The 27,428-nt window shown below is 39.0% G+C and overlaps 16 protein-coding genes across 16 annotated transcripts; 9 read left to right on the top strand and 7 right to left on the bottom strand.

The window, feature by feature from the left end:
• Window positions 1-1,791: 1,791 nt before the first annotated feature.
• Window positions 1,792-3,672, top strand: ZRG17 (Zn(2+) transporter ZRG17; the record flags this gene model as incomplete). Its single annotated transcript, XM_018134179.1, has 1 exon — window positions 1,792-3,672. One exon carries the CDS (start codon window positions 1,792-1,794, stop codon window positions 3,670-3,672), a length of 1,881 nt encoding a protein of 626 aa, XP_017989549.1.
• Window positions 3,673-3,848: 176 nt separating this feature from the next.
• On the bottom strand, window positions 3,849-7,925 carry SRB8 (Srb8p; the record flags this gene model as incomplete). Its single annotated transcript, XM_018134180.1, has 1 exon — window positions 3,849-7,925. One exon carries the CDS (start codon window positions 7,923-7,925, stop codon window positions 3,849-3,851), a length of 4,077 nt encoding a protein of 1,358 aa, XP_017989548.1.
• A 241-nt stretch (window positions 7,926-8,166) lies between these two features.
• DBP6 (putative ATP-dependent RNA helicase DBP6) lies at window positions 8,167-10,002 on the bottom strand (the record flags this gene model as incomplete). The annotated part of the gene is made up of 1 exon (XM_018134181.1): window positions 8,167-10,002. One exon carries the CDS (start codon window positions 10,000-10,002, stop codon window positions 8,167-8,169), a length of 1,836 nt encoding a protein of 611 aa, XP_017989547.1.
• Window positions 10,003-10,194: 192 nt separating this feature from the next.
• Window positions 10,195-10,470, top strand: RSM19 (mitochondrial 37S ribosomal protein uS19m; the record flags this gene model as incomplete). Its single annotated transcript, XM_018134182.1, has 1 exon — window positions 10,195-10,470. One exon carries the CDS (start codon window positions 10,195-10,197, stop codon window positions 10,468-10,470), a length of 276 nt encoding a protein of 91 aa, XP_017989546.1.
• Window positions 10,471-10,648: 178 nt separating this feature from the next.
• Window positions 10,649-12,064, bottom strand: PTC6 (type 2C protein phosphatase PTC6; the record flags this gene model as incomplete). The annotated part of the gene is made up of 1 exon (XM_018134183.1): window positions 10,649-12,064. One exon carries the CDS (start codon window positions 12,062-12,064, stop codon window positions 10,649-10,651), a length of 1,416 nt encoding a protein of 471 aa, XP_017989545.1.
• Window positions 12,065-12,479: 415 nt separating this feature from the next.
• Window positions 12,480-12,968, top strand: MRPS12 (mitochondrial 37S ribosomal protein uS12m; the record flags this gene model as incomplete). The annotated part of the gene is made up of 1 exon (XM_018134184.1): window positions 12,480-12,968. The coding sequence occupies one exon, from the start codon at window positions 12,480-12,482 to the stop codon at window positions 12,966-12,968; it is 489 nt and encodes a 162-aa protein (XP_017989544.1).
• Window positions 12,969-13,202: 234 nt separating this feature from the next.
• ARC35 (Arc35p) lies at window positions 13,203-14,162 on the top strand (the record flags this gene model as incomplete). Its single annotated transcript, XM_018134185.1, has 1 exon — window positions 13,203-14,162. The coding sequence occupies one exon, from the start codon at window positions 13,203-13,205 to the stop codon at window positions 14,160-14,162; it is 960 nt and encodes a 319-aa protein (XP_017989543.1).
• Window positions 14,163-14,578: 416 nt separating this feature from the next.
• Window positions 14,579-17,164, top strand: PAT1 (deadenylation-dependent mRNA-decapping factor PAT1; the record flags this gene model as incomplete). The annotated part of the gene is made up of 1 exon (XM_018134186.1): window positions 14,579-17,164. One exon carries the CDS (start codon window positions 14,579-14,581, stop codon window positions 17,162-17,164), a length of 2,586 nt encoding a protein of 861 aa, XP_017989542.1.
• A 228-nt stretch (window positions 17,165-17,392) lies between these two features.
• Window positions 17,393-18,334, top strand: FUB1 (Fub1p; the record flags this gene model as incomplete). Its single annotated transcript, XM_018134187.1, has 1 exon — window positions 17,393-18,334. The coding sequence occupies one exon, from the start codon at window positions 17,393-17,395 to the stop codon at window positions 18,332-18,334; it is 942 nt and encodes a 313-aa protein (XP_017989541.1).
• Window positions 18,335-18,396: 62 nt separating this feature from the next.
• AW171_hschr84593 (DUF3215 domain-containing protein) lies at window positions 18,397-18,639 on the bottom strand (the record flags this gene model as incomplete). The annotated part of the gene is made up of 1 exon (XM_018134188.1): window positions 18,397-18,639. One exon carries the CDS (start codon window positions 18,637-18,639, stop codon window positions 18,397-18,399), a length of 243 nt encoding a protein of 80 aa, XP_017989540.1.
• A 194-nt stretch (window positions 18,640-18,833) lies between these two features.
• Window positions 18,834-20,573, top strand: AW171_hschr84592 (HHL227Cp; the record flags this gene model as incomplete). Its single annotated transcript, XM_018134189.1, has 1 exon — window positions 18,834-20,573. The coding sequence occupies one exon, from the start codon at window positions 18,834-18,836 to the stop codon at window positions 20,571-20,573; it is 1,740 nt and encodes a 579-aa protein (XP_017989539.1).
• A 547-nt stretch (window positions 20,574-21,120) lies between these two features.
• On the top strand, window positions 21,121-21,870 carry ERS1 (cystinosin-like protein ERS1; the record flags this gene model as incomplete). Its single annotated transcript, XM_018134190.1, has 1 exon — window positions 21,121-21,870. One exon carries the CDS (start codon window positions 21,121-21,123, stop codon window positions 21,868-21,870), a length of 750 nt encoding a protein of 249 aa, XP_017989538.1.
• A 212-nt stretch (window positions 21,871-22,082) lies between these two features.
• On the bottom strand, window positions 22,083-23,078 carry SOL1 (Sol1p; the record flags this gene model as incomplete). The annotated part of the gene is made up of 1 exon (XM_018134191.1): window positions 22,083-23,078. One exon carries the CDS (start codon window positions 23,076-23,078, stop codon window positions 22,083-22,085), a length of 996 nt encoding a protein of 331 aa, XP_017989537.1.
• Window positions 23,079-23,492: 414 nt separating this feature from the next.
• On the bottom strand, window positions 23,493-25,754 carry ABZ1 (4-amino-4-deoxychorismate synthase; the record flags this gene model as incomplete). Its single annotated transcript, XM_018134192.1, has 1 exon — window positions 23,493-25,754. The coding sequence occupies one exon, from the start codon at window positions 25,752-25,754 to the stop codon at window positions 23,493-23,495; it is 2,262 nt and encodes a 753-aa protein (XP_017989536.1).
• A 158-nt stretch (window positions 25,755-25,912) lies between these two features.
• On the top strand, window positions 25,913-26,134 carry HUB1 (ubiquitin-like protein HUB1; the record flags this gene model as incomplete). The annotated part of the gene is made up of 1 exon (XM_018134193.1): window positions 25,913-26,134. The coding sequence occupies one exon, from the start codon at window positions 25,913-25,915 to the stop codon at window positions 26,132-26,134; it is 222 nt and encodes a 73-aa protein (XP_017989535.1).
• Window positions 26,135-26,177: 43 nt separating this feature from the next.
• PPG1 (putative serine/threonine-protein kinase PPG1) lies at window positions 26,178-27,209 on the bottom strand (the record flags this gene model as incomplete). The annotated part of the gene is made up of 1 exon (XM_018134194.1): window positions 26,178-27,209. One exon carries the CDS (start codon window positions 27,207-27,209, stop codon window positions 26,178-26,180), a length of 1,032 nt encoding a protein of 343 aa, XP_017989534.1.
• Window positions 27,210-27,428: the final 219 nt, after the last annotated feature.

The raw sequence follows: 27,428 nt of genomic DNA, 5'->3' as shown, positions 1-27,428 counted from the left end.
CCTCGCTGATTTCAACTATTGCGTCGGTTTTGACCAAAACGCTTAATAGGTACGTTGATTTCAATAAAAAAAGTACCTTTTACAACCACGTTCTGCACAAAATATAGATTTAACAACCTTGCACTTGATTGTTTTATTACCTTTTGTTATTACCTATAGCAGGGTCCCTGTATTTACCTGAAAATAATTTCGGCGTTCTATTCACACAGTGACTTCTAAGGGTCTCAAATCAACGCCTTATAGTTTAAAATACAAAGTGGATTATAAAACCGCAGGTTAAAAATGGTCTCCTTAAAGTATTAAAGCAACTCATTAACGATGCTACTTTATGTATGTTTTGTTTTATCCTTATTCCATTTTTCATTTAAAGTTTTTTTTTTTTCTTTTGCCACCCATTTAGTAAACAGCTTACTTTACCGAGTTAGTAGTGATCGGTCATTTAGAACTACAATAGTGAATTAAGGTAAATTAAGGACGCTGAATAGCTCATCAAGCTTCTTAAGAGCGTTACGTAGCAACCTTCGAGGTGCTTATTTTCAAATATCACTAATTTTTCAAATATTAGTAGTAGCGTCACCTGACGGTATCAGCCGTCACATGATGGTATCAACCGTTAGACTGGGCATCATTAGAGTTCACCATTATATGTAACATGATACGATAGATAAGTGGCTGTGTACTGATATCTTGTTGAGCTTCAATCATCCTAGGACGACTATTCTTAGCTTGTATTTGGCTGTTTATAGTATCGAGACAAAAATTCTACTGTTACTCCGATGTCAAACTACGTAATATTTGGCTTGTATTTGGTCATGTGACTGTCTGCATGACCCGGACTATACATCTCTGCAATTATCCAGGATTTAGATTTAGGTAGGTTGTTATAAGAGTCCAGACCTATAGCCTTGGCTAAATTTAAGTTAGCGTGGCGCAAATGTCTCTGGATCCCTAGAATTGCACATCAGTTGTCTACAAGTGGAAGTAATGTAAAAAAGCGTTTTATAATATGTTGACATACCTACATGGATAAGAGCATTTGTTGCCAAAACAAAACAGATTGCGCCGGTAAGTGATGTTGATATCTTCAATTGTATTTTTATATTGCAGCAGACGTGACCTCAAAATGTTTGTTATGTAGCAGGTTCATAAGAATAGCTTCCTTACCGCATTCCTGATACAGGTTAATCTAAGTCGGGCAGCGCAGTTAAGGCCACGTCGCTATGTCAGGAGCTTTCTGTGGCCTTTTGGCGTTCCTGGTCCAGGAGCTAGAAAAGGAATTCGCGACTTTGACCAATTCCTTGGCAGCAAGAATTGTATCATTATGTTGACCCCTGAAAAGACGACTCGTATATTTCACACGAGTTTAGATGTCTGCAATTTAAGCATGAGGCTGTGCAAGTGGTCTGCATGAATGGTCTGATCCAGTTAGTAGTTTATACTCATCTTAGTAGTTTTGCGTTGTAAGACACTGGCAATATATAAGCTTCCTCTATAGTTACTACCTTATTCTGAGTGTCTGTCGTGGCGTATCGTCGCACACGACGTCATGTGATTTGCACGTGATTAAAGTTTTGAATTGATATTTTGGTTTGAGTCTACTGTCAAGGTACTATAATGGTGGACCAATCATTGACATTGTGGTAGGTAAAAGCAAGAATATCCAGCTCATTTCCTAGATATTAGTGCAATAATACGTGAATAACAACTTGTTAAAGGTATTTATCACTAGCTGTTGTGTTCTGTGTATGAAGAAGTGAACGCCGGTTATCGGGCATTGCGCATCACGCGAACATGAACAAGAATTCAATAAAAGACAAAGTTACTATCAATGGTAGCGAGAAAATGTTTAATATAGATGCAGATGAGGTAGATATCTTACACCCATCAGTAATTTCATTTTCAGAAGAGGAAGGTCTTCAAAATTCAAGTTTGACCTCAAATAGACAGCCGCAAACACCTACGCGAGCAATGAATAGCATAATAGAAGAGGAAGACAGTCCGGATGTAACGTGTAGCACTGTTGAAGATGCCTCAGATTTATATGCTAGCGTTCCTGGATCGCAACAAGGCAAACGGCTTTCATTTTATTCCAATAAAGAAAGTAACAACTCATCTACTTCATTGATAATGAATAAGGGCTTTATATTTGGAGGCGATTCAGTCTTTTCAAGTGCTAACCAGACTACTGTAGATGAAAATTTTGTGCCTTATCAAGTAGGCCAAGGGTATTCTGGTAGTGCTAGTAAGCGAAATTCTCAGTCTCTAAAGTATGTGCCCATACCGAAACTTCCTCCAGTTAACAGAACTAGATCTCCAAATAGAAACACAAGATCACCATCACCTGAACGAATTGCAACTCGCGGTAACAAACCTTCAGGAAAGAGTGATGGGGGCCCATTTAATTTCTCGTCATCATCACTACAACCACCACAATCAGGATCGCGTACATTGTTCCGTAAGGGACATCGGTATAAGCACTCATCGGTATCAATGAACTTCTTTCAAGAACCAGAAGTGAAAGTTCCTTTGAATATTGCAAAATCGCTACCTGTGCCAGATTTTTCAGATCTAAAATTGAATTTTACATGGCCAACCCACCATATACAATTGGGTTTAGTTGTGCTACAGGCGCTATCTTGCCTTACAGTATTTCATTTCGGTCAATCTAATACTTGGACGAATTTCTTTACACTATCGCATTTCATCCTGTACGATATATTGGGCTCATTGGCTGTCGTGTTTATCGATCTGTTATCTTACTTCGAGGTATGGGGCACAAGTACGATAAGATACCCATTTGGTTTGAAACGTATTGATGTATTGATTTCTTTTGGATTTGCCATCTCTATGTGCTTTGTTGGTTTAGATTTGGTATTTCATGTTGTGGAGGAGATAGTTGTTTTATTCGTTGAAAGTAGTAACCATGAACAACATGTTGACCTTGTTGAAAATATCCCACATTCTCACAATTCGAGCATTACAGATAGTGATATGTTACTCTGGTATTCTGTATTATGTGCTTCGGCAGTTATTTCTACTGCTACTCTGTGGTTTACGTTTTATTCCAAGAACAATATTGATAATAAGTACAAAACAAAGACACCTTTTATTACCTTGCTGTATACCAGTTATCTTATGATGTATCCAATAATAGCAGGGTTTACAAGGTTTACAGATTTTGTTGCTACAATTAGTATTGCCCTTTTTATTATTTATTACGGCCTAAAAGTGGTAAAATGGACTGGAACAATGCTTCTTATGGGTTTTCCTGTAACTTCGCTTGAATCACAGGGTGGTATGTTCCTGGCAGACAAAGATTTTGTAAAGCCAGCGAAAGCTGAGGATTCTGGCGCCGTGATTGAGGAAGATTATGTTCCAGAAATGCATATGCGTTCTAAGATGTTCTTTGACCAAGAATACGAACCTACCATAGTGAAAGCAAAGTTAGGGGAAAAGATAGAACAGTTAAATGCATTCAAGTCTAATTGCACGTTCAAATATACTGATTTGATAATTTCTAATGTCAACTTCAACTTCTATATTGTTCTAATGAGACTCAATATGAAAGGCGGTTCAAACGAGGAAGAATTGGCACTAAGATTGGAAATCGATAAATGTGTTAGGACGTTTTTTCAAAATGTGGAAACGACTCTTGAAATAGAGCGTTTATAAGACATTAAATCATGTTAGATGGACAGATTCCGTCGTAAAATATAAACTCTTCAAATCTCATGTAATGATACGTATCACACACTTATATGATGTATATAACTGTATTCATAATGATGGAAGACTAATACTAGGAGAATAGCACAGTATTTTATCGTTTGTTTTTCATTATTATAATGTCATGTTGGGTTTTTTCTGTCAAATCTGGCATCAAACAGATTTAAGCTCAAAACAGTGTCATTGAAGCAATGGCCATTAATACCTGGCTCTTTGCTTTGATAGTTGATCAACAACTGAAAAGGTTCAACGTCTAACTCGCATTCGTATTGCTTTTTCTTTTTATTGTATATGAAGAAATGGTTCTTGTCATTCCTCTCATTCATGATTTCGTGTTCTTTAATCCCTAGAGAGTTGAAATCGTTTTTAGTAATTGACATACTTTCGTCCAGGAATGAGGATATGTGAAATGGAGGTAAGTTCTGTAACTCTTCAGGAACATTAAACTTTCTACCATTTATCGAGACTTCTGGTTTCCTAGTTGATTCATATATGGCCATGGACTTTAATGAGGACAATATATCGTATAACAGTAACTTTAATTTCAAATCAAAGCCAGTGTTTTCAAATAAAAGTCTTAAAGATTTTGGCAACTTGCTGCACATAGTATAATTCTGTCGTATAGACTCGCATATTTTATTAAAAATAAACCTCTGGTGGACAAGGAATATCTTAAGATAAATATTCAATTTAGTACCTGCGTTTTTTAGGGAGGTTTGGTCCATGCTGCTAAATTTTTCCATTGAGCGCTGCAGTAATTGGTATGAGTTATCATCCATTATTATTCTATCTTTACCTTGATTCACTTTCCGAGATAATGTCATTATAGTTTCAATCATTACCGTCAGGAATTGGACGTCATCTGGCTCATCCGAAAGACATTTTTTAAAGAAGTCAGCTTCTACAACTTGCAGCAACTTTTCGATGACTTCTACATGCGTAACCATGTTAAAAACGTGTGAGCATAGCACGTCATGTTTTGTTAAGTCAATAACTTCAAAAACAAAATCCTTCATAGTCTGACCATCTGATAGTTCCTCGTTCAGAAGTGCTTCAGTGTAGAACTTTGTGAGGGCTTGAAATATCCACATATTAGTAAAATTCAACCGACTGTAGAGCTTTGTTGGGTTAATTACAATCTCTTCCTCCTCAAGCAATTCTACAGGAATACCATAATTTAGAAGCCGGACAATCAAAGAATAATCTCCTTTATGTTGTTTCAAATAATTATAAAGGATAGAACAAGTTTGCTCCTGTAATTTCGTGCAGGTCCCATGTTCCACCAAAATATCAATAAAGAAGTTGTTATTAGTTGGCAATTTTGATGGCTGGCAGATTGACGTTATTAATTTGAGATTTTTCCGAATATATCTTTTCTTGTGCAATTCAAACCATAATCCGTAAGAATATTCACTCTTGCATATTATTTCTGGCAAGAATTTCTCTCCAATCACCTTGTGAACTAGATCAAGTGTTAACAGCTTTAGTGATATAAGCATGATCAACTGCTCTATTTCAAAATCTTTTCTTTTCAAAAATATAGACATAAATTTGTTGTAATCTCCTATGTTTGCTATCATTAGGAGCAAGAGGCTTTTATGTGCATTCTTCCTAGCATCATCGTCGTCAGATTTTAATAATGTCTTCAAATTTTGTTGGAAAATACTGGGAAAGGTATGAGCATTAAATTTCACTAGATTTTCGTCATGAATCTCATTTATATCACAGTATAAAGCAAGTGCATCCACATTTGATTTTGTGAGCTTTTCTATGCGACTTCTTTCTGAATCATAAACTTCTGCTAGCTGTAACTGTAGGTCGGAATCAAGTTCGACTAGATATGGAAAGTTCTTCATAAAAAACTTCCAAAAATGATTAAATTCTCTGACTTCATAAGATGTCCTGTCAGTTTTCCTTAGTTCCTTAGAATAAATATGAATTATGGTTTTCATGAATAGGATCAGATCATTCACAAGAAGTGGCAGTAAGTTTTCGTAACATAATAAAATATCAACCAGAGCGTTAAGTGCATCGAGATCCAATAGTAACTGATGATATACGATAAACTCGACCCATTTATAAAAGTGAATTACTTCTTTTAAATGGACACTAAAGATGGTAAAGTTCTTCATAATTGTAGCTCTATCAACTTTTTTTAGTCCGTCATCAGCAGGGGAACAGATGTAACTCAAATACCACTCTGAAACCCAGATTTTAACACTTATCGGTTGCGCGGGTAAATCTTCAAAGTCATCTAATAAAAGTTGTTCCCTGGCCATTGCTAATAGGTTTTGTAACTGATCATAATTAAAGTTGGTAAAGTAGGTGGAATCATACTCCATTATGTTCTTCAAAACCATATTATATTGATTCTTCATCAGTGGTGAAACTTTCAAGTTTATTAACAATCTGCAATGAAAGAATTTGTCTTTTGAATCGGGAATATACATAATACCAGAACTGATTAGCTTTCTGATATATGTGGGGACTTTAATGATACCGTAAGAGATGAATATATTCAATAACTCAAACAAATTGGGCATAGTCACAATATTTGTTAGTTCGGATTCGGATAGTTTTGAAAGATGGAAAACAAACTTCCATATAAAATCCTCCATGTTATATTCCTGTAAGCTTTCTTGAGAAGTGGATTTTAAAAGCACCAACTTGGCAACCAGATGAGCACTGTCATATCTGGACTTACGCGAAGGAGTTATAGCCCAAACAATCAACTGTATGACTTGTTCAACATGAGTAAATTTCTGTTGAACAAAATTGCTCCAATCATAACCTGGAGTGACATTATCAAGAATAGTGGTAATTTCCGGATCGATGCATGGTACAAACAATAAGCCATTCAATTCATTACTATCGATATCCATGGGATCGTTATCACATCCTTGATGGAGATTCTTGGAACATTGGGTAAGAGAATTAAACTTTAAAGAATCATTCCGGTAAGTAATTAACTCCAATTTCTTTTTAATAACAATAGACTTCTCACCCATCATTTTATCTACGCCAACAATATCATATAAGCAGCTTTTGTACATGTCCCAGTTCTGATTTGGCATTATAAATGCCTCTAATGACTGATTGTGGAATATGTCCAGGATGAACGATTTCAGCTTTCCCAAAATGGTTTCTTTAAGTTTCGCATTCCTTTGTAGGTCATTGATAATGCAATTTTCATCATTTATCATTGCCTTGCTTTGAGTCACTATATGGTATTTCTGCAGAAGAACGCTTGTAACCTTCGATATTATAAACGTTTCGCCTGGCATATCACCCTCAATCGGTATCGGACATAATTCCGCCCAAAACACACTTAGTAGATGGAGACATAAAGGTAGAAATTCAAAGTTCTCAATCTTTTCCACTACTTCAACCAACCAGTGAGTGAACACGGCTTTATCTAGTAATCCCATGCTATAACAATTCCCTATTAATTTAATGTAATAGGAGACCCGTAATTTCCAAACTTTCAATTGTCCAATATCATTGTAGTACTTTGGCATTTCAAATATTAGCCTCTCCATTATACTTACCATATTATTAGTCCAAAGATTATAAAGTTGACTAACAACCGATTCGGCCGTTTGTCCTGGTTTTAATTTGCTTGTCGACGATTTCCAATCCATGGCATAACTACTTTCAATTAACCAAATCGCCCTTTGAATGGGTATTTGCTTCAGGTAACATTGCTCCAGAATTTGCTTTCGTTTAAACCCGTAAGGTATAGACTTTGCAAGTTTCCCCAATGACACATTCGGTGAGCTAAGTTCTTGTAACCACTGAGCTTTTCTTTGATCAGTTAAAGTTACTCTATTAGGCAGACTAAAACCAGGACCTGCCAAATCCATAAATTTTGGCTTAACAGCTGTATTTTCGTCTGTAGTTGATGAAATCTTATTTATATTTTGCTCCCTTAGTTGAATGACTTTAGAAAACTGGTCTGCCAGCATGTCCGCAACCTTCGGTAGTGACTCCTGCAAAGAAGAGCGAGCAGATATGCTTTCAAAGTTAACTTTAGCGCCATTATAGTGTCCTTTACCAACGTAACTAAGTAATAACTTGTCATCCATTGAATTATGGGACCAAGGTTCAAAATCTGGATATACCTTCTCTTGATTCGCTTCATCTCCATTCAAAGGGTGCAAATCGTCCGGTGGTGTTAGAATATATTTGTTGGGAGACATATAGTGTCAAATTGAACCATAACACTGCTACTTGATCGTTAAGTGAGTTTTACTTTAATGCGTTTTTTTAGTAGTTATGAAATAGGTCAGAATGTTAAGTAATAAAAATCATCTGATAGTAGTTCACGTTATTAACTAGGTTTACGTCAGTTGAAGTCAACCAAATAATGGAATGCATTAGTAATGTTTCAATTCAGTTAAATAGTTTATATGCTGATTTATATACTATGTAACTGATATACTATCCACTAAGGACGTTGCGCTTCAATTCATCGAGGCATTCTTCGTAATAAGACTTCTCATGTTCATCAATGTTCAAAATTGTTGATAGGAATTCCTCAGTGTAATCTTGAGCTTGGCATCCATCAGGCTCCCTGTTTAGATCTGTATCTATATGGCTTTGCCAGAACTTTAATTCGCCTTTTCCTACGAGTATATTGATCGCGGTACCGCTGGTATTAGCTCTTGCGGTTCTTCCACATCTGTGAACATATTGCTGGGATGAAATTGGTGGGTCATAGTTTATGACGTGAGTAATGTTGGTTATATCAACACCTCTGGACATAACATCGGTGGATATTAATAGTTTTGGAACAGTAGAGGTCTTAGAAAAGGCAGAGATGAGTTTCTTGTTGAGAGCAGGGCTCTTATTATTGTTGATGGAGAATATCTCAAGTTCTTCGGGTCCCAAAGCCTTATTAAGCATTAATTGGAGCAGAGCTGCTAATCTGAGAGAAGCTTCGTTACTCTTTACAAACACCAGAGCCTTTACTTGTGCTTCTTTGATTTGTGACAAAGTGCGCAACAAAACTAGCGGTTTTGCAAAACTCTTAGCGGTCGGTACGCACAAATTGTATTCTTGCAGCTGCTTGGGCATTGTGTAGAGTTTAATAGAGTCCATCAAGAACAGTGTTGGGTCGTGCAGCTGTAAGGAATGCAACTTTTCGGTGTTGGTAGTTAGCGTCGCCGAGAAAACCATCTTTATCACGTTTCCAGAATTTTTATCTAGCTTGTCTTCCTTTATATGTCTTTTGAGTACTGTACACCAGTTCTGGAAGGATTGGTTTAATAACCTGTCGGCTTCATCAAGAACCAAGAACTTCAGATTCTTCAAAGAGAATGTAGACAGTTGTAGATGGTCCACTAATCTACCAGGAGTTATCACGAGGATATCGGGCTCCTGTGATTTAAACTTCAGATATTCATCGTTAAGAGAGTTCTCTATCTTTGATACACCTACAATCAAACTACTGCCCTTTGTTAGGGTAGCCATTGTTTCGTAAACCTGATGTATTAAAATTTTAGTGGGAACTAGAACAATGGCCCGTAGCTTGTTAACAACACGGTTCTGCAACACATGCACTATAGGAATCGAATATGCTAAGGTTTTTCCAGAACCAGTAGATGCATTAACAAGGAGATCACCAACATGCCTCGTAAACTTCCTTTTTGAAACGTTGAACGATGTCGTTAGCTTTGACAAAACGTTGTCCAACAAGCTTGCTTGGATTGGAAACGTCTCTTTAGAAAAATTATTTTCAATATTTGCGAGTAACTTCCCACTAAGGATACTAGAGTACTCGCTGAATGCTTTAACTTCCGAATTCTTGTAATGAACCATTGTTGTATTTTTCCATGCAGTTAACTTATGTTCATACGTATCAACACGTCTAAGATTCTTAACCTTCTCAGGTTGTGGAATAGGTGCAATATCATGGATAAAATTTGATTCATCATCTTTTTTATCATCTGCTACTTCATCCTTATTATTAATCTTGTCTTGTAGAGATATTGTCTGCTGGAATCTGCTTAGAACAGCGTGATGCTTTGAGTGTAAGTTTTCTGAATCGCTTGTTTCATTATTTACAGCTTCATCGTGGTTATCTTCGATAGCATCCTGTTCAGATTCAGATTCAGAATTAGAAGAAGCTTCCTCTTTATTATTTTCCTCGTCATCACTTAAGCTGCTATCATTATCATCGTCATCCTCATGCACTCTTTTAATAGGGATAATTGGCACACTTTCAGTATTAACCTGTTCATTATATGAATTTGGGTCAAACCGAGCCGCAAACATCGTATATGGGTTTTGGTTTTGTTTATTATCTGTATTAATGTTAAAATGAGTTTGCGATGCCCATCTCTGTAGATTTTCAAATTTTCAATATTTACATACATACCTTAGAAAATTTTAACTCTTCACAGGAGAAGCTACAGGTTGCAATATAAAACATAGCTAAGGGCCATCTAGTTTATTGAAGCTGTAATAATGCAACAATCTCTCAGACTACTCGCCCGTTCCGTTTGGAAAGGTCCGAATATTGTACCTCTTCCAATCAAAGAAGCTATGGCAAAAGGTACACCAATAAGAACAAATGCTAGATCAGCTACAATCCTGCCACCTTTTGTAGGGCTAAAATTCCAAGTTCATAATGGAAAGGACTATGTTGCTTTTGAAGTTACGGAAGATATGGTGGGAAGTAAATTAGGTGAATTTGTTCCTACAAGAAAGAGATTCAAATACACTCAAACTAAGAACAGCTGATACATAAAAATGAAAAGGAATGAAAAACCGCTGAAGCTTTTCTATTTAATGGATATAATGGATGTATTAAACCTTTCGGTGTAGCGTATTCTTTGCACACCTGTATATAGTTGGATAATGGCAAAATATATGAATAAGTGCCCGACCCTCCGCTATACATTGCTTCTTTCATTTCTGTCTAAGAAGTCATTAGCTTTTCTTCCCTGATCGCACCTGTGCGGTCAATTACGGGCCAGTTTCCCCAATTTGGTAGTCTTAATATTAAACATGTAGCGTTGTCTGCATGTTTGCCGCCTATCGCCATGAGATATCGAATCACTTCCTCTGTACAGTACTGCGGAGAGGCAACTTTGAGCCCTCTGTTGTTAACAGTCGAAGTTATTAAGTCTACAAGCTCCTGGTCACTCATCAAATCAGATACACCGTCAGTTACTAGACATACGAAACATTCGTCCCCGCCAAATTGCAGTTTTGAGTGTTCAGATTTGGGTAACAGTCTGGTAGAGCCTATAACATATGAATATATATCTGGTTCACATGTTAGCCCTTGAGACTTACCGGCGCGATCTCCAAAGGCTCTAGTGTTAGCAAAACTATCCAGGAAGCGTGTGTCACCAAACGAGTCGGTTTGGAAATGCCCGCCTAGTCTGCGTGATTCTCGTGTAGATGATGGATTGTGAGTTTTTGCCAAGGGGTGTGCAATGCCATTCTTGTCGCAGAGTATTATCTTTGTATCGCCAACCTGCGTTATAACCAATTTAAACAAGATTTCAGGATTTATCACAAAAGATTCATCATATGATTGCTCTTCATTATATGTAGTCAAAAAGATGCTCGAAGCCGTAGAACCCCCCGCGTACTTGTCACTCTCTTCAGTAGTCTTGAAACCACATATATCTTCAAGATCATGCTTTAGGTATGCCAGATAGAAGCGCAGTCGATCATACTCATTAAGTAAACTGGTTTTATCGATAAGGTTCCCCCATTTATCAAATATCATCCTGGATCCTGACATCTCGGAATCTTGCAGCACTAGTTCCTCCTTAGTGTTACAAGATTTTATAAACCGCTCGTAGAATTGATTCCTTGTCTCATATATTGATTTCCAATATTCACCACCAACTATTTTCCAATAACTTTTCAAAACATTATCAAAAGCCCTTTTTGAAGGATAAGTTGTTACCAGCCATTCATGTAACTTCTTCGACAGTAGTTGCGATACTCTGTCGCCTCCATGGCCATCGAAAATTGAGATGTTAAGAACCGACTTGTCAAATTCCAGCTGTTTTGCCCAGTGCTGGGAGCGATTTGTGATCCTTTTAGAATTAATGCATGCTACCTCCTCTGAGGATTTTGGAAACTTCAACATCTGCATTGAATAAGCATCCTCATTCATTCTGCGGTTGATTCGACTAGAACAATGGCCTAGAAAGCTTGGAAACTTTCGTAAATCTATTCTGAGCATATGGTTATCCTTCGCGGCTATCCTTTGCGAAGCAACACTATTACCCACATTACTAGCCATTGGGTTGCTAGATCTTTTGCCCAACACATTCCAGGGTCTCAAATATATATATGGTTGTGAGCGACCCATGATATCTGTGATTTGCTAGTAAGCAGAATTCCACTTACACAACATTATGTATTTTAAGGTTGGTTGTAAGTTATGGCCGTCTATTAATATCTACGTTACTTACCATAAGGAAAAATCCCGGTAGGTAGATCCCGCGCGAGGGCAACAGAACAATCCCTTAACCGTTATAGCCAGTCAAATATAGCATCATACCCCATCATCACTCAACCGCTTCACTCCTATCACTTATTGCAGCTAATAAACGGTATCACGTGATATTTAATAATCTTTATCGTCGAATTTTATGGCGGTTGAACTGAAGCGAAGCTCATCAAAATTTTCACCGCAGGTAAAGCTAGAACTGTTGTTGAGGATACATACCGAATTATTATAGCGGCGTAGACTGTGATATCATTGATTAATAGTCAAGTACAAAATGCTGCTTTCAAAGCTTAGTCCACTTAAGCATCTTTTTCCTTCGCTGTCATTGAATACATCTCATTTATTTTATAACGCTCGCCATTTCTCCATAACCTCTCCAGCTTTAGCAACATTAAATCAAATCAGAAGAGGTGTTACTCCCCCAAAACGTAAAAGAATCACAGAATCTCCTGCATTAGACAAATGTCCGATTCGTAAAGGTGTTGTTTTAAGAGTTATGATTCTTAAGCCTAAAAAGCCAAATTCTGCGCAAAGAAAGGCTTGCAGGGTTAGATTAACCAACGGTAATATTATATCGGCTTATATACCAGGAGAAGGACATAATGCTCAAGAACACAGTATTGTTTACGTTCGTGGGGGTCGTGTGCAGGATCTACCTGGTGTGAAATATCATTTGGTCCGTGGAGCGGGAGATCTGGCAGGTGTCGCAAACAGAATTACGTCTAGATCCAAGTACGGTGTTAAGAAGCCACAGGCTGACTGATTCCAGGAAGATCTAGAGTGAGCTTGTACATAGATATACCTAGTCATAGAGATTATAATGTAATAAAAGAATGATGTCATTATAGACGATAGATTTTTTCATGAAAGGGGTGGGGCTTCAATAGAACCCATAACACCTGGAGAATGTTCGCAAGGAGGCCAGGTGCAAGCATTATAGAAGGAGTCATAGGATTTGAGTTTTGCGAAAGGTCAATCAGTGTGAATAGAATTACCAATGTTGCATTTAAAGCCTCACAATTTGTTGCTGATCAAGACGCTTACTGAGGCCCTAGAATCTTACAAGAATGGCAAACCTAAGGTCTCGGATCAGATCTTATCAGACTTTGACTATGTTACTTTCCATATTATTAATGACGAGAATGATTCAGGCAAGTTATACGTGAGTATTAGGACGAAAGCTTGGGAGAGTGTGCAGAAAGCAGGACCAGGGCTCCTTGATTACTTGCAGGGAAAGTACGACGTTTTGCCAGGTATTTCTTCACAGCGTACCCCAAATCCAGGGTATGATCACACATTGCTAGTGGACTTGAATTCATTGACGACAGACAGTATTGTGCAGATTTCACTCCTAAAAATATATGTAATGTCGTATGTCTTCCAATTGGCTTTTGACGAAAATGCTCGCCTAGCACAACTTCCAGAAGAGCAACAAGAGTCTTCTACAGTACACGTTATCCGCTATAGAGACGACGAAAACATCTATATTAAGCCATCCGGCGACCGTATCACTGTTATATTTGAAACTGTTTTCAATGGAGAAACCGATAAAGTTTTTGGTAAGGTGTTCTTGCAGGAATTTGTTGATGCCAGAAAGAGAAACCGCTCTATTCAGTCGGCCCCACAAGTGCTCTTTGCCCAGAGTGTGCCCTTGGAAATTGCATCTGTGGTGTCACGTGAAACTCTTAATGACAAGAGCAAGAGATTCATTACATTCGTGTTATTCCCACGTCATTTTGCAACTCCTGATTTACAGTTTTCGTCTGTGTGCCAATTGGCTCTTTTCCGGAATTACTTCCACTATCACATCAAGTGCTCTAAAGCTTACATGCACACAAGAATGCGTCACAGAGTCAACTCTTTTATAAAAGTGTTGAACAGGGCGAAGGTTGATAGCGAAGAGCGTGATCAGGATGAACAAAGGAGGACCATAACAGGTAGGAAGATGGCCTACTAACTTGCTTATGAAATGAAAGCACTCACCACGCTCCAATTAAATATTTCTCTTCACAAAATGTATATAATGTCACTGCTATATACTCATTATAAATGTGGATTACCACGCAAATAAAAGGCGAAAGGTAAGCATACTGATATAATACTGGTTTTGGTATACATAATGGGAATTCCAAGGACAATGAGGATTTAACCGCTGTACTTTATAAGCAATAGCCGCTTAACATAATAATATCAGTTAGTATGTCACTATTCACGGTGTCGACGTGGGTTTTTATAACGATAAAAAAAATTTTCAGGGATTCTGGTCATTTAAACTCAATTCACAGGTATTGTTTACCGTAGGAACTACTCTAATTAAATAAACCATCAAAGGCGGCGAGTTGCAATTATATACTGCTCATATTACTCATTTAAATGTCCTTTTTTGGCTTTGATACAAGCTTACCTCCAAACGGTCAAAAAGCTGATGAACTTGGTAACGAATTGGATTTTGAAGATACGTATCAAGGGTTTGGTGAGCATGAACAGGAAGAAGATGATTATTTAAATTCAGAAACCTTTGGTGATGGTGCAGATCTAGGTAATGACTTTGATTTTGGGTATGGAAAGGGAGCTCTAGAAGTAGCAAGTGCTAGGTCATCTGAGGTACAACCTACAATTTCCTATGCGACCGCAGCGTCCCAACAGCGTCAAAAATTTGATGAAAATGTTGATTTGAAGCCGATGGAATCATTGTGGGGGAATCAGCCGATGCCGCAGGATGGAATGCGACCTGCTGATCAGCATCCACTTGCTGCACAGCAGGTGGTAGGGCAGAAGCAGCAACCTGTTTCACAACAAGGTCAGATGGCAATGCCTCCATCATTTATCGGGATGCCACCTCAAGGAATGCCTGTAACAGGTTATGGATTTGCGCCCCAAGGCTATGTCCAACAGCCTCCTCAACAGTACCAGTACACCCCCCAAGGAATGCCTGCTCAATTCCCACAAGCTGTCCCACCTCAATTCCAGCAAATGCTAATGATGATGAATCAACCTCAGCAGCAAGGTCAGCAGCCATCACAGGCGCAAATGCATCAAATTGCTATGCCACCTCCACCTCCTGGTTTACAAGGTGAAATGCCTCCCAAACAAATCCCACAACCTGAACAACAACAGCAACAGCAACAGCAACAACCTCCTCAGTCTAAAACCCACGCCCAGCAGCAAATGTTAATGATGTCTGCTCAACAGGCTACGCCAAAGATGCCTGAACAGCTTTTGTCGCCACCAACACAAACTACTTCATTGTCCCAAGGACCACCATGTCCAGCCCCAGTAGCACAAAATCAAGTGCCAACACCGCCACATACTCCAAGAGAGTTTCGCCGTGGTACTGTTAGAAAACATCATGAACCTTTAACGGAGGAAGAGCAGAAGCGCTTCCAAATTCGTCAGGCAAAGGTTGACAAAATTTTAAAGCACTCCGGTGTTATGACTCCTCGTGACAAGGACTTTATCACAAGATACCAACTATCACAGATTGTGACTGAGGACCCATACAATGAGGATTTCTATTTCCAGGTTTATAAGATTATTCAGCGCGGTGGAATTGTCGGTGAATCCAACAAGGGCTTAATTGCAAGAGCGTATTTGGAGCACTCCGGTCATCGTCTTGGTGGCCGTTACAAACGTGCAGATGTGGCTTTACAAAGAATGCAATCACAAGTTGAAAAAGCAGTTACTGTTGCTAAGGAAAGGCCACAGAAGAACAAGGATTTAGATAGCTGTAAGGAGGGTGTTCTAGGAAAGATTTCATCAGCTATGAATTCAAGAGCGCCTCGTAGACAATTGCAGATCCCAACACACAAAGATGACGAATCTGATTTGGATGAACAGTCTGTTTCATCCTCCAGTGCATTGGACGAAGTTACTCATTCCCTAGAAGGAGTCGATATCAATAAATCAAAAGCAAGAAGAAGGTCTTCCTATATTTCAAGCTCGATAGATCAAGGATCCGTTTTATCTCGTTCGGGAGGTAGAAAATTTGTTCTGTCCTTGATAGAATCTATCTACGAGGAAGTTTTAGAACTAGAAGCCCAACTAAGAAGCGGTAAGCAACCAGAAGCCACCAAGCTATGGGAAGCTTTGCATATTGACGATGATGCGCACGAAGTGAGTCCTTTCATTTCCATTTTATCGTTTGACAAGGGTGTGAAGATCATGCCCCGCATAATGAACTTCCTCTCTAAGGACCAAAAGATGCGGTTATTCTCCTGCTTTTTCAGTGAATTATCGCACCTCAACATCATTGTTAAAAGTTCTTTCAGAATGAACCCAGACCCTACAGATTTCCAATTGAAGAGAATCGAGCTATTCCAGTCTGCGTTCCTAAAGATCATCGTTTCTTTCTTATCCAGCAGCGCCGAATTTATTGAGGTTATGAGGCTAGTGCTGTGTTTGATAAAGAGCAACAGTATCTCTCTTATTAGTACATCCAAGATTGCATTGAATTTGATCACAGTTTTGATCTCGCGTGCAGCATTGATTAAGCAAGATATTAACGGAGGCAGTTCCTCAACAGAAATTTCAACCTGGAATGAGGTATACGATAAACTTTTCACCTCATTAGAAGCGAAGCTACTTGCAGTTTTCCCTCCAAAGGAATATATGGACAAGATAATCGCCCTTACAACTGCACAGCAGCAAAACGCTCCAAGTTCTAGTGGCAATAAAACACCTTTATCGCAGAAGCAAACCCCACAGTTCTACGACCAGTCATACATATGGCAATTTTTCGCTTCTTTAGCACTGTCAGGAAAGTTGAATCATCAAAGAATTATTATTGACGAAATCAGGGATGAAATATTTGGTACCATAACAAAGGCAGAAGAATTAGGAAAGCAGTCTCAAGATCCTGTATACGCATATCAAAAAGATAAGATGTATCAAGACTTGAATTTATTCTTAAATGTTATTGGCTTAGTTGCTCGCGATGGTGAAATCAGCGAACTAAGGTAGTGTAGTGGGGCCGAGCCTTACTGTAATATCTATAAGGGATTAAATATTAAACTTAAGTTGTTGTTTAACTACATATGTGTTGTTGTATATATTGCGCTTTTGTTTTATAACAGTCTTCTCTTTTCTAAGACTGAGATGTAAGGGATTAATTTTCAAAGCCTTAAAACAGGGAAACTGTAAGAAAAGTGCTTACACTAATAATAAACACAGTACAATACAAGGTTTAGAATGAATTCGAATCTTAAGGCGTCTAAAACGCTATTGTTAAACTATTTGAAGGACATAGGCCTCATAAACAACCTTAATCATGCTACAGTGAAAGATGAAAGCAAGAAGAGCGCTATACTAAGCATAAAGATTGACGAAGAGAAGGCTAATGAACTACTCCGGAAGCCGTTAGACAATGTAGAAGTTATATTTATTGATATGTCTAGTGGTAAGAAAGTAATGATCAATATTTGTAATAATGATAAGCCGATAAAAGAAGGGATATTTGATTACACTGCTGATTTAAATATACCCACAAATGCTCCAGAAAATGAAGAGGATCTCATTGCTGCGAGTGGATCCCAAGCTTCACAAGCCTTTCAGTCTAAATTTAGTCTATCCTCAACAATGCAAAGTTCTCCATTGCAAGAGTCAACCCAAGAGTCGACGCACACAGCTCAGTCCTCGAAACTGCAAGAGGAACCCAAAGTATCTGTACGACCTGAGCTCCCACGACCCGAGTTCCCAGAACCTCTCAGCACTCCCTCGAATTTTGAGGACAGGTTTAAAATACCAGGCTCAGGAAATGATTTTAACGAACAGCCTTTCCCTGCAAACCCCCGCAGACCTGCAGACATGCCTGACTTTGAGGACGAGTACGAAATACAATCAGGGTTAAGAAATGACCTCGGAGGGCACCCGTTCCCCACCAACCCCGGCAGTTACGGCAACTCGGACCTTTACCCGACTGGTGAAAAGTATCCAAGCCTAAATCCAAACCCTGGTTTGAAGCCAGCAGGCGGTATGTTCTTCAAGCCTCCCAGCCAGCCTGAATTACCCCTCCCCTACGGTGGCAGCTTCGACCCCCAAAATCCACAAGACTTTAGAAAACCTCCTGGGTTCACTCCTGGTGCCCGCTGGAACAACCCATTTGGCCCTCATAACTTTGGCAACCATCCATGACCATTTTATAGGCTAGAACCTGTTTTATAGTTCTTTTTATACCTTTTCGCTAACTCCCTTATTTACAAATAACTACGGTAAACTGCCAAAGTTTTACCTCCTTGTTTCAATAAAATGATCTCAACCTCATTATCCCGAACTATACCATAGCCTTCATCATCTAACTCGATCTTACTCAGTTCTAAAATGTCACCTGCTCTTTGTTTTCCAACTCCTGAAGAGTCAATAAGTTGACCATTTTCATCATAAGCTAACATTCCAATAGCATTAGGTACTAATTGAGATAGATCCATAGCTGAACTCATAGCTATAACTTCTAATTAAAGCTTTTTTTCTTTGTTTAGCTGTTAACCGCTCAGAAGTTAGCTGGTATTAACGTAACTTTTATAGCTTAACTCTTTTTTAACTGTTACACAACAATCAGACCACCTATAAAAGAAAGCAGAGGTACAAAGAAAGAGCATATATAAGGCAGGTACCTGTATTAAAGCGATTAGAGATGTTCTGGTTCGTATTCTTAGCGGCCTCAGCTGCTGCTTTTATTTTGTCATATGGTTTTGTTAATCGATACTTATCATTTAAGACACACAAGAATAGTTGTCCATTTGTATTGTTGACTTTGTTGGCAAATATGTTTGTTTTACTCTCGATAACATATCTATTACCATTGGATGTTTTCTATTCAGCTCAGGTAGAAGATTCAGGGCCTCCTAATGATGACAAGGTCGAGAAAAGGGAATATTTTACGTACAGCGATAAAATTAGAAGAGATACAGGGTTGGAAGAGCCAAATATACCTAGTTTTGTAACTGTATGGTCAGTTATTTACTGGCTGGAGTTTGTTATTTCTTGGTTTATTTTTCCTGTGTTGATCTCATATCTGGATCTTAAGTACCTGTTCCCTAGGAGATCTGATGAGCCATCTAGAAGGAGGATATTGAGGAGGATACGGGAGGCACTTATATGTAATATTAAGTTTTATGGGATGTGCGCTGCCGGTATTGTGGGCGGTTTGATATACTTGAAAATCACCACGAATCGTGGATTTAGCGATTTTAAACCATTGGTTATTTCATTGACCCATTTGTATTCATTACTCTACATGTTGGTATTATTAGCAACTGGGCTGGTTTCGATGCCCAAGTCCTTACTTCTGGAAAAGAATGATGAGATCGAGTTGTTTGTGAAGTTGAGTCAAAACAATGATGACTTGAACGATGCTAAATTGAACATGACAGACAATGCAGAGAGAATTCTCTCTATATCTGCGGTTGCCAGTACTGATGAAGCGGTTAATCAGGTCATTGACGCTTGTAAGCGGGAAGTCCAGGTTACGATCAACGAGACGAAAATACATATTCCTGATCTACCAAGCAGCAATAATCAGAATCACATCAGCTTGAAAAAGCTTAATGATCTTTATAATGACTTTATTTCCGCGTACTATAACTATGTCTACCACCAAAGCCGTTCCGATACCATTATACACACGTTAGTCAGTTCCCAGAGTAACTCTACATCAATGCCATTCATAATTACTAAAAAGGCTGCTGGTGCTGTGTCTCTGTTATTATCTTTGCTTATAGTGCTGCTAGAAGTAACACCCACAGAATTTGCACATAGTTGGCTGTTTTGGGGGAACACATGGAAGCATTTTGGTTTGGAGATGACGCTTTTAATATACTGCACACTATGCTCTTTGTTTTCCCTAAGCAAATTTAAGTTCCAGAACTTTCATATAATTCCTAATGGAAACAGCAATCCAAGAAATACATTATACTACTCGCTTTATTCCAGCCGGTTATTGGTACCCTTATGCTTCAATTTTATCACTCTAATACCACGAAAAGGTCATTCAGTTAAGAGCGGCTTCGAAAAAGTACTATACAAAGAATTGGAAGTTATTTCTTTGGTTAATTATCTCAACTTGTACCTACCGATCATAACGATGATCTTCGTGCCCATATTTTACTACTTCAATCTGAAGGAAAAGATTCTATTGCATATTTTAGGTGAAGAGTATTACTATGAGTTTTTTGGTATGAATTACGACACTCCTGTAGCAAATAGATGCAGCGGTAGTGGCTCACTTTCAGACGGCTTACTAACGGATCCCCATAGGACACGTATTGGTGAAGACCTTGAGTATTCTCTGCAGGATGGAAGGTACTTGTTTGAAAGGGCTACAAATAACTACGTGGCCGGTTCGGGTGCCAATAGACACTTCATTATTCCTTGAATAGATCAAAGCTGAACAGGACTTCTTGAGTTACACCAAATTTTGACTGTATCATACACATATGCACAATCTGATTCCTTTTTGACTTAAACTAATATATGGATAGAATTCGTATTTTATAATATTTTGACTTTTAATACTTTAAGCGTTTATTTTAACGTGACCCAGTAGCAGTTCATTGAAATAAAGAGCATAATAAGCTTCCTTCCAAGCGATCATATCGATCCCTCCTTACTTCTTCCCTTTTTCTCGCGAACTTAATCTTCCTTACAACATACGACTAAATAGTGACTTATCTATACACCCAAAATAGCTACTTCTACAGAAAAGTCTCACCCAATATGAGCCCTAATGTCTACTCGTAAGTCATTTTATTTACTAGCCTGGTATTAATTCCATCTCATACATTCTTCATGATATTCCTACTGATTCGTTTATGTAAGCAACCGTAGATCCTTAGCTAAGGATGTAGAACATAAGATTGTAAATAACTCAGATATACAGATACAAAGCGATACACCTTGTTCCACGAATTTGACGCCTTATAATGGACTTGATCGATTTGCTTGGGTACCTTTACGTAGGATGCTGGTCAGTTTCTATGTATCCACCCCTGTGGAATAATATGAAGCTTCACCATACTAAAGCGGTTTCTAAGGACTACGTCATCCTAAATAGCGTGGGGTATTGCGCTTTAATCCTATCAATGCTAATATACGCTTTACTATGGGCAGACCCAAATTCAGAAGTTCAAGAGGAGGCTGTTCAACCAACCTTGACAGTGTTCGACTTCTGGTATGGTATTCATAGCTGGTTTTTGAATATGATGTTAGCAACACAAGTTATATGGGGTAGGCACTTGTGGGGGTTTAAGCCAGAGCCAACTAGACGTATGAAGGTGGTTTATGTTCGACTCATATATTTAACTTTCATGTTTGCAGCAGCTATAACAATTAACTACCTGTATCAAAATTGGGCATATGGCCGAAACAATGTCAACACACTATTATACTGCAATAGACTATATTTGATCAAGATTACTATGTCAGTTGTTAAATATATTGCACAAATTAAGCACAATTTCGAGCATAAGTCGATGAAAGGGTTCCCGATGTTGAGTGTAATGCTAGATGCGTTGGGAGGTATATTTTCTCTCGTCCAATTGGTGCTTCAGCTGGCAAAAGCACCCGAATTCACTATGGCAGTATTTATAGCCAACTTTGGTAAAATTGGAATTGGAATGGTAACCCTTTTCTTCAACTTCATATATGTATCTCAATGGTTGTTATATAGGTAACGGATAGAGGTTCACAGAAATAGGACGATCAAATAATACATTATAAGAGTGAATGAACGCAATTGGATAATGTCTCTAGTGGATGGACCACAACATCAAGGTAATTAAAGACGGCTAATGCATTTGATCGCTCCTACCGTGAGGATGGCATCTGATGAACCAAAAAAAAAATAAAAATCGTCAGGTTTATCATTATTATCACAAGTTTAGTATTATTGTATTTTATTCAGATTAGCATTTGGGTTAGGAACCAAGAATTTATACTTCTTCTTGGTTACCATGACATCAGTCAATGCATCATCGTCCACAAACCAGGAGACACGTCCAGCTGCTCCTTCGTTAACAATACTACTTGGTAGACCCTTTTCCGGCCTCTCCATTATCGTTTTCACCACTGGGGCCTTGGTAGTACCTTCCACAACAAACGTAACTTGATGGGAATGGCAAATAACAGGGATGGTTAGAGATACCCTATTCGAAGGCCCACTTGGCGCATTGGTCACGGGGATAACCCAAGCCAAACGTTCGCGCAAAGATTCTTGAAAATTAGGGAATAAAGAAGCAATGTGGCCATCTGGTGCGCAGCCAAGCAATAGCAAGTCGAACATTGGAAGCTTGACAGAGTCCCTACCGGCAAATCCCTTGATTAACACTTTCTCATAATCATCTGCGCACTCGGAAGGATCGTGAATAAGGGAGTCGTTGATATGGTAGACGTTCGGCTCTCCATACTTCTCAGTGTCTATCAAATCAAATATTTGTCTCTTAGCCTGACCATAATTGCTTTCGGGAGATTCAAATGGAACAAGTCTTTCATCTGCAAAATAAATATCCCATTTCCCCCACTTCACATCGGGCCGCTTCAAAAGCCCCTCGTGCAACACCTGAATCAAAGATCCTCCTGATAATGCAATTCTAAAACGACGCTCCTTCGCTTTTTTGTTCTTAGACAGCTGAGTTCCAGAACTATTCCGATTATTCCTCATAGAAGCAGACCTAACAACCTGCTGGGCAGCAAAATTCCCACTATTCGGACTATTTCCAACTGTCTGGTGAGAATTAAACCCATTGGCCCCACCAGATGCGGAAGAAGAAGAAGGTTTCTCCTCTAACGCATCATTTTGAGCGTGCACAATGTGATCTGCAACAGCCTCTGCAACTTTCGCAAACTCATGGAAAGCAAATACCTTTGGCACTGTAGTAGTCATTTAAAGCTTTTATCGTTCACCTTTAACTGTATTTTCCTACTAAATCTCACAGTTGCTATATCTTGCTGTCTTGTTCTCTTCTGTAAAACCACCTAAATCAATAAAATTTGCAAATAAAAGGAAAGAACAAACAAAAAAAAAACTATTCCGATAGTAATCCAACCAACACAGATATATATGAACCACTTAAGTATTCGTTGGAAAGGAATGCCTCTATGAATTTCTTGTACATTTTATATAAGTTGTGTTAATGATTTTTTAAACATCCCTTTTCGTCTTTTGCGGGTCGTTTTGGTAACGTATGATTTTATCGTACATAGTTATGTGTAAGTGTCCACTTAAATACCAAAGAAGAGCGAAGAGTCATGTTGTATAAAGTCAATTACTGGTATAGGGTATCTTTAGAGGATTTGATTATTGGAAAACCTGGAGTGCAGCTTCTAACTTAGTGTGCATTTCTTCCCATTCACCGTCGAGGGTACTGAGGACTGTTATCGCACCGCCAGCTCCGATATACCAGTTGGAACCGTTGTCATAAGAATACATACACCTGATATTAACACTCCAGTCCGAATTACCGTTGACGCTTATGTAGCCGGTGGTACCTGAGTAGATGCCGCGAATACCACGACATTCAGGCAGGTGGCTGTTGAGCTTATCTTCAATTTCGTGCTGGAGAAGCTCGACAGTCCTCTTTTTTGGGGCACCAGTCATTGACCCCGGTGGAAGGGAATGTTTGAGCACATCCAGACCGCTATATATCGTCTTTTCCATTTCATGCGCTTTAACTACACTCACTAGTTGGTAAACCGTTTCATATTCTTCGACCCTCATTATGTCATCCGCAGAGACGCGGGGGAGAAGCTCAAATAGGTCATTGCGGATGAGATCCAAGATCATAAGGTTTTCACCGAGCTCTTTAGGGGTCTTTAAAATGGCAGTTGCCTGCTCAGTGGTGATTCCAGGGACCTTTTTGACGGTTCCCTTAATAGGTCTGAGCTCACAGGTGTCCGGGGTCCACTTTATAAAGCGCTCCGGAGATGTGGAGATCAGACACATGTCGCTCTGTTCTGGTGTGATGTCGGAAAAGTTGATATAACTTGAAAACGGAGCAGGGTTCTTGACTACCAGGGTCTGGAAAATGCGCCAGGGTTCTATACGACTGTCCGGTGTGATTTTTGTCTGCGTAGTGATACAGATCTCGTAACTTTGACCCTGGTGAAGATATTCCTGCACTTTGTTAAAAGCGTCCTCGTAGGCCTCTGCTAAAGGCATCTTGATATTGAACTTCACGTCTGCTGGCAGATTAGTTGGCCACTCCAGCTTAGGAGTGGCCGCAGTCTTCCACTGTGCGAGAAGCGCAACGACAGCTTCTCTTACAGCGACGGGAAAATCATTGTTTAGAGAAATAAGGTATATGGTACCAGATTTGTGGTCAATAAGAATTGAGTTCTCCACAAATGCTAGCTTTGCGTCTGGCTTGATTTCGCGTTCGAAGTAATGTTCTGTATGCTGTCCGATTTCGTAACCGAGAATACCAACAAATCCACCAATAAAAGGTAAATCCGGCTCGTTTGAAATACTCTGTTCCTTCACAAATCCGCCGACGGTTGACCAAAACTGTTGACGGTCTTCATCAACAACCTGAATATGAGCGGACTGCTCCTTACCATGAAGCGCAGCAGCATATTTCTCGACGGTAATCTTAGGGTCCCTCCACTTGTGAATCGTAGTCTTTTTCAACTGTCCATAGTGGGTGATCACCGTACATCTCTCAGATGGGAGCGCAAGGATTGACATTTCGCCACAATTTGGTTTCAGGGACGATGACGCAAGTAAGAAGAATGGTGAATCAATGCGATCACATATCTGCAAAGTCAAATCTGTTGAACTAGGAGCAGGAAACTTTTCAATATATATATCCTTAGACTTAACTTGCTCCTTCATGTATATTGCAGTATGGTCAATACACTCATCAAGGATTTGAAGCATTTCTTCCGTACGTACCACGTTATTACTTAGTGGTTGTAAGACATTGAATAATCTCCCGCTAGTTTGATTATATGTCTTGGCGATTTTAATGAAATTCCTGATAAGGTGATCACCATTCTCAGAGCAGCATGACTCTGGGTGGTATTGGACACCATACCAAGGCTTCCCGACAATCTTAGCAGCCATCAATACCTCAATGTCCTCATCGTTACAGTATGCAAGCGGAGTAACCTTATCAGTTAAGCTCACAACGTGAAGAGAATGGTATCTCACAGACATGTAGCCACTCTCGAATGAGTTGAATAGTTCATCGGCAGTTGGGTGCAAATATATTGGGCATGCTTGACCGTGCTTAATCTTCTCTAACTGCTTGATCTCGCAGCCGTATGCGTAACACATGCTCTGCATACCCAAACACACACCCAAGATGGGGATATCAATATCACTCTTAAATAGTTCCTCTATAATTCCAACATCTGAGGCACCATTTACTGGGTTTCCAGGCCCAGGTCCAACCACTAGAGCATCGAATAAGTCCAAATACTTCCGAATTTTCTCAAAGCTGCTGAAGGTGTTATTATGTATAACTACAACTTCAATGTCATCGCCTTGGTCTCGAATCAGTTGAACAACATTATAGGAGAAAGAATCATATGAATCAATAAATAGTATACGGAATCCCATTTTTTAACTAGCTTTTAAAAATCTATACAGTCCTCGATGACCCTAATACTCCATTAAAGTTCATCAGGAGTTTTTTTTTATCAAAATTACTTTAGTTTTATAATTACATATACATATATCCTATAAAAAGGTTGGTAAATCATAATACCAGTGATAGGATGATAGAGGTAATCGTAAATGATCGGCTTGGTAGGAAGATAAAAGTGAAGTCCCTTTCTGATGATTTTGTAGGTGATCTTAAAAGAGTTCTTTCCTTGCAGCTCGGAACGCCACATGCGAAGATCGTGCTGCAAAAAGGCGGTACGGTCTTAAAGGATCACATTAGTCTGGGCGACTACGAGATTCACGATGGGACATATTTGGAATTATATTACCTGTAATGCAGTGTACTACTAATTATATCGGGTTTTAGCTTCCATATTGCTACAGAAAATATTCGACATGCCTATTAAATGCTGATGTGGTTTGAAACTCGTCGGAGAATACATCTTGAGGCCTTTCCTCATCAAAAAAGTTACCGTACATCCCGCTGGAGTTGCCTATGAACGTATTATTTAGCAATTTATTCTCCGGCGCTTCCTCAAATACATTAAAGTAGTAGTCCTGTGTACTGTATACTTCTAAGATTGAAGCCCTATTCCCACAACGGTAGCAATAGTTAGGAGCTGACCATATGGTGGTCACAAGTCCTTGAAAATAAACCTGATATCCCTCATTACAAAGCTGATGGGCACGGTAGATTTTCGACATATGATTTAGCTGTAAGAATTTCTCTACAACAGCTTTCCCAAAGGTGTAACCAGCACCTCTAGGGGAAACCTTGAACTGTGACAGGGCATCTATCACGTCGTCCCGGTCATCGTCGGGGTCCGACCACACTAGGTCCGCCATTGCACCGTCATGGGGAATCTCCCTGATTCGATCGATAATTCGTATCTGATCAATGGTTTGAACGTTTGGCGACAAGCCTCCATGTACGCAAAATATTTCGTTATCAATTATACAACAAAGCACCAAGTAGTCAAACATATCTGTGAAATATGTCCACACTTTACTATTTCCGCCATACTTGTTACAGCACTCTGTATAAAACCCGTAACTTTGTGTAATCTGTCTTGATTCATGATTGCCGCGAATCAAGTGAATTCGACTGGGAAATCTCAACTTAAGGACTATTAGCAATGAGATAGTCTCAACACTGTATAGACCTCGATCGACATAATCTCCTAAAAACAGATAATTTGTATCTGGGACAGAGCCTCCTATCTGAAAAATTTCTAGTAAATCATGGAACTGACCATGAATATCACCGACAACAGTAATTGGGGTAGAGACATGGACGACATTTGATTCTTTTGTCAACAATTCCTTTAATTTAAAACATAGAGCTCGTAAAGTTGCCTCTGGAAGTAGCTTTCCAGCATATAATTGCTCCAAACAATGATCAAGCTCCATATTTGATGCCTGGAGACCTCGAGTAACTAATATGAAGCACCCGATTCTCCCATTAACGGACTTCTTTAAAGAATAAATCTTGTCAGTAATTGGAGTTATGAAAAGCTGATTTTTTGTTGGTAAAACCGTTTCGCGGAACAGGAAATACAATCTAACTTTATATAATAAACATAGTAGGTCTATAAGGACTTGTTTTGGTATTATTGAGGTATTTGAGAG

The sequence above is a fragment of the Eremothecium sinecaudum genome, chromosome VIII (assembly GCF_001548555.1).
Source record: "Eremothecium sinecaudum strain ATCC 58844 chromosome VIII, complete sequence".
NCBI lineage: Eukaryota > Fungi > Ascomycota > Saccharomycetes > Saccharomycetales > Saccharomycetaceae > Eremothecium > Eremothecium sinecaudum.
The sequence above is the reverse complement of the archived record's forward strand: the minus strand, read 5'-3'. Positions and strand labels throughout refer to the sequence as shown.